Below are 2,475 nucleotides of genomic sequence, written 5' to 3'. Positions count from 1 at the left end.
CACTCGAGGTTATCCACCGTCGCGTAAAAGTAACGAATTTTAACTTCATCGGCAGTATTGTTGAAGAAAAATTCGTACGTCGCCGGAAAGCCCATGAAACGCCCCTCAGGATAGGATACTTCTTGTTTCGCCGCAAATCACGCGAGTATTATTAAAATGTGAAAGAAGCTGCCGAATCCAAAATGGCTGCCGATCTCACATCAGCTTATTTTCACAAATTGGAGGATATATTTTGATCAGACCGAGAGGACACCTGTCCTTTTTCGAAAGCTGGTTTAGTAATCTTGTTAGTTACGCACTCGTTCAACAATGCAATTGATTGGCTTACGTGAAAATTTGTTTTGTTTGCGCTCCGGCGGGGCCTCCGAGTGATCTGTTGGTTCACGATAATCAAATTATCTCGGCCAAATGAAACCGGAGGTGGATTGTAAAGTTACCCAGGTAAAGTTCGAACCCTGCCCTTTCGCGCGATACCACTCATGCGGTTGTTTAAAATATCAAACAGCTTCAAAAAGTGCGGAAAAGACATGCATGTGCTCGACCGGCTGGCGCGCGGCCGGGGACGCGCATGGTGTGCGGCCTGAGCTCTCCATTTCTACCTCCTGACGCATTGTTACCCTAATTCGTTACGCAGGCGCAGTACGGCGAGACACGCGTGCCCTCCCGCTACACTCTGCACCCGCTCGTTAGGCCTGAGGGGCAGTGTTATTTAACGATTATGTGGCATACCCGTATTTTGTTCAGGTCAGCAACATTCGCAAAACAATTAAAATTGAAAGTGAGAAAATAAAACCATTTTAAATAGGCAACAACACAATTGTACTCACCTCATGCCGCCAGTAAACTCGAAGGCATCAATAAGGCTCCAGGCACAAAAACTAATAACCTTTGCCCCACAGGAGTTCATGGTTGAAACTAGTGTTCGAAGTGACGCCTGTGAACATTTCGTGAATTTTAATATTAATTCGAAAAAGGCAAGTGAACCGGAAAGTGTTTATTTACTAACGCTGTAGTACGCTGCTCTCAGCTCGTCCTTCATTCCGTGACCACTAACATCACCCCATCCATTTTCTGTAATAATTAGTGGCTTCTTATACGTGTTCCAGGCCCACACCACGGCGTTGTGTAGGTATTCAGGATGAATCTGTGCGGTGAAACATACAGACAGAATCATTATAATGATCGTTATACACTGAAATATGCAGCCAATAGTCAAAGTAACTGGCAGAAACTTCACAAAATCTGTTGTCGTTTTTTTCATAAATTACGTCAGTAATACCACAGTTCTGAAAATGTTTCAATTCGTCCTGAGATTCACTGTTCAGGGTGCAATCAGTGTTTAGGTACACAAGCAGTTAAGGTTTTAGTACTTCTGTACACTTTTATAAATGACGGGATCAACCTCCATTTATTTTCCAGCAGATCTCGTACTTTGGAAGAACGGTGTCAACGTACAAACTAGGTGCCAAATCTGGTACAGGGTGTATCGAAACGGGACGACAGTAGAAAACAACACGATACAGAAAGGCCGTACTTTTAAACCATACGTCCGCTTTTGATCGCTTTTGATGCTACGGTCGCACCGTATTAGACGTGAACGTACTGGCCTTGATTCTCTACAGTTGGTCTAAAAGTTCAAAACATGTAAATTCTGAAAATCTGAGTTAAATGGCTTTAAATGTGCACCTGTAATACTTTTGATTTGTGACACATCAAGGGGAAATAGGCTTCAACTTCGGTGTACGTTTCCTTGAACTTCTGCAAACTACGGCGAACTTCAGTGAACTCAGCTGAACTTCGAGAACTTCGATGACCTTCGCAGAACTTCAACCGAAGTTCATGAACTTCGACCTGGATCTAGAGACATAAAAGCATAATTTGCCCTACGTATATTTGTAACTCGGCGCGTAGGTATCTGCTTTAAGTTAGCTGGGGACTCGCTCATAGTAAGCACTCAAAATCGCTAAGTTCATCCTTAAATATGTACTAATTTATTTTGAACTTCAGTGAACTTATATGATTTCTTTTGAACTTCAGGGAACTTCGACATTTATTTTGAACTTTAAAAAACTTCGACATTTAATATTTAACTGTACGGAACTTCAACTTCTGATTTTGAACTTCGGTGAACTCCGTGAACTTCGATGGATTTCGGTGAACTTCGGTGAATTTCAGTGAACTTCGATCAAATTTTACATAGCGAACTTCAGTGAACTACGGCTGAACTTCAGCCGAAGTTCATGAACATCGACTTCGGGTGCACAACTTTTTGGAGCCTATTTCCCCTTGTGACAGATACAAACCTTTAGCTTGGTTTCGCTTTTGGAGCATATCTGGCCTTTTGTTGGCTGAGGCTGAGCGGTTAGCGAAGCCTACGACTGAAGTGATGATCAAAAAGTTTCGCGTCTGTCTGTCTGTACGCACAATAACTCGAAAACGGTTTGAGCTAGAAGACTCAAATTTTTATTGTAGCTT

The 2,475-nt window shown here is 42.5% G+C and overlaps 1 protein-coding gene across 1 annotated transcript in view; it reads right to left on the bottom strand.

The window, feature by feature from the left end:
• Positions 1–827: 827 nt before the first annotated feature.
• Positions 828–2,475, bottom strand: part of LOC113214837 (uncharacterized) — a gene marked incomplete at its 3' end in the record, with an annotated part of 43,338 nt that continues 41,690 nt past the window's right edge. Inside the window, 2 exon segments of the mRNA XM_052267597.1 lie at positions 828–934; positions 1,007–1,144. Of these exon segments, the coding sequence (XP_052123557.1) occupies positions 828–934; positions 1,007–1,144 (245 nt within the window).

Source organism: Frankliniella occidentalis, unplaced genomic scaffold (genome assembly GCF_000697945.3).
Source record: "Frankliniella occidentalis isolate FOCC.00 unplaced genomic scaffold, Focc_3.1 Scaffold55, whole genome shotgun sequence".
Taxonomy (NCBI): Eukaryota; Metazoa; Arthropoda; class Insecta; order Thysanoptera; family Thripidae; genus Frankliniella; species Frankliniella occidentalis.
This window is presented reverse-complemented; position numbering and strand designations above follow the sequence as displayed.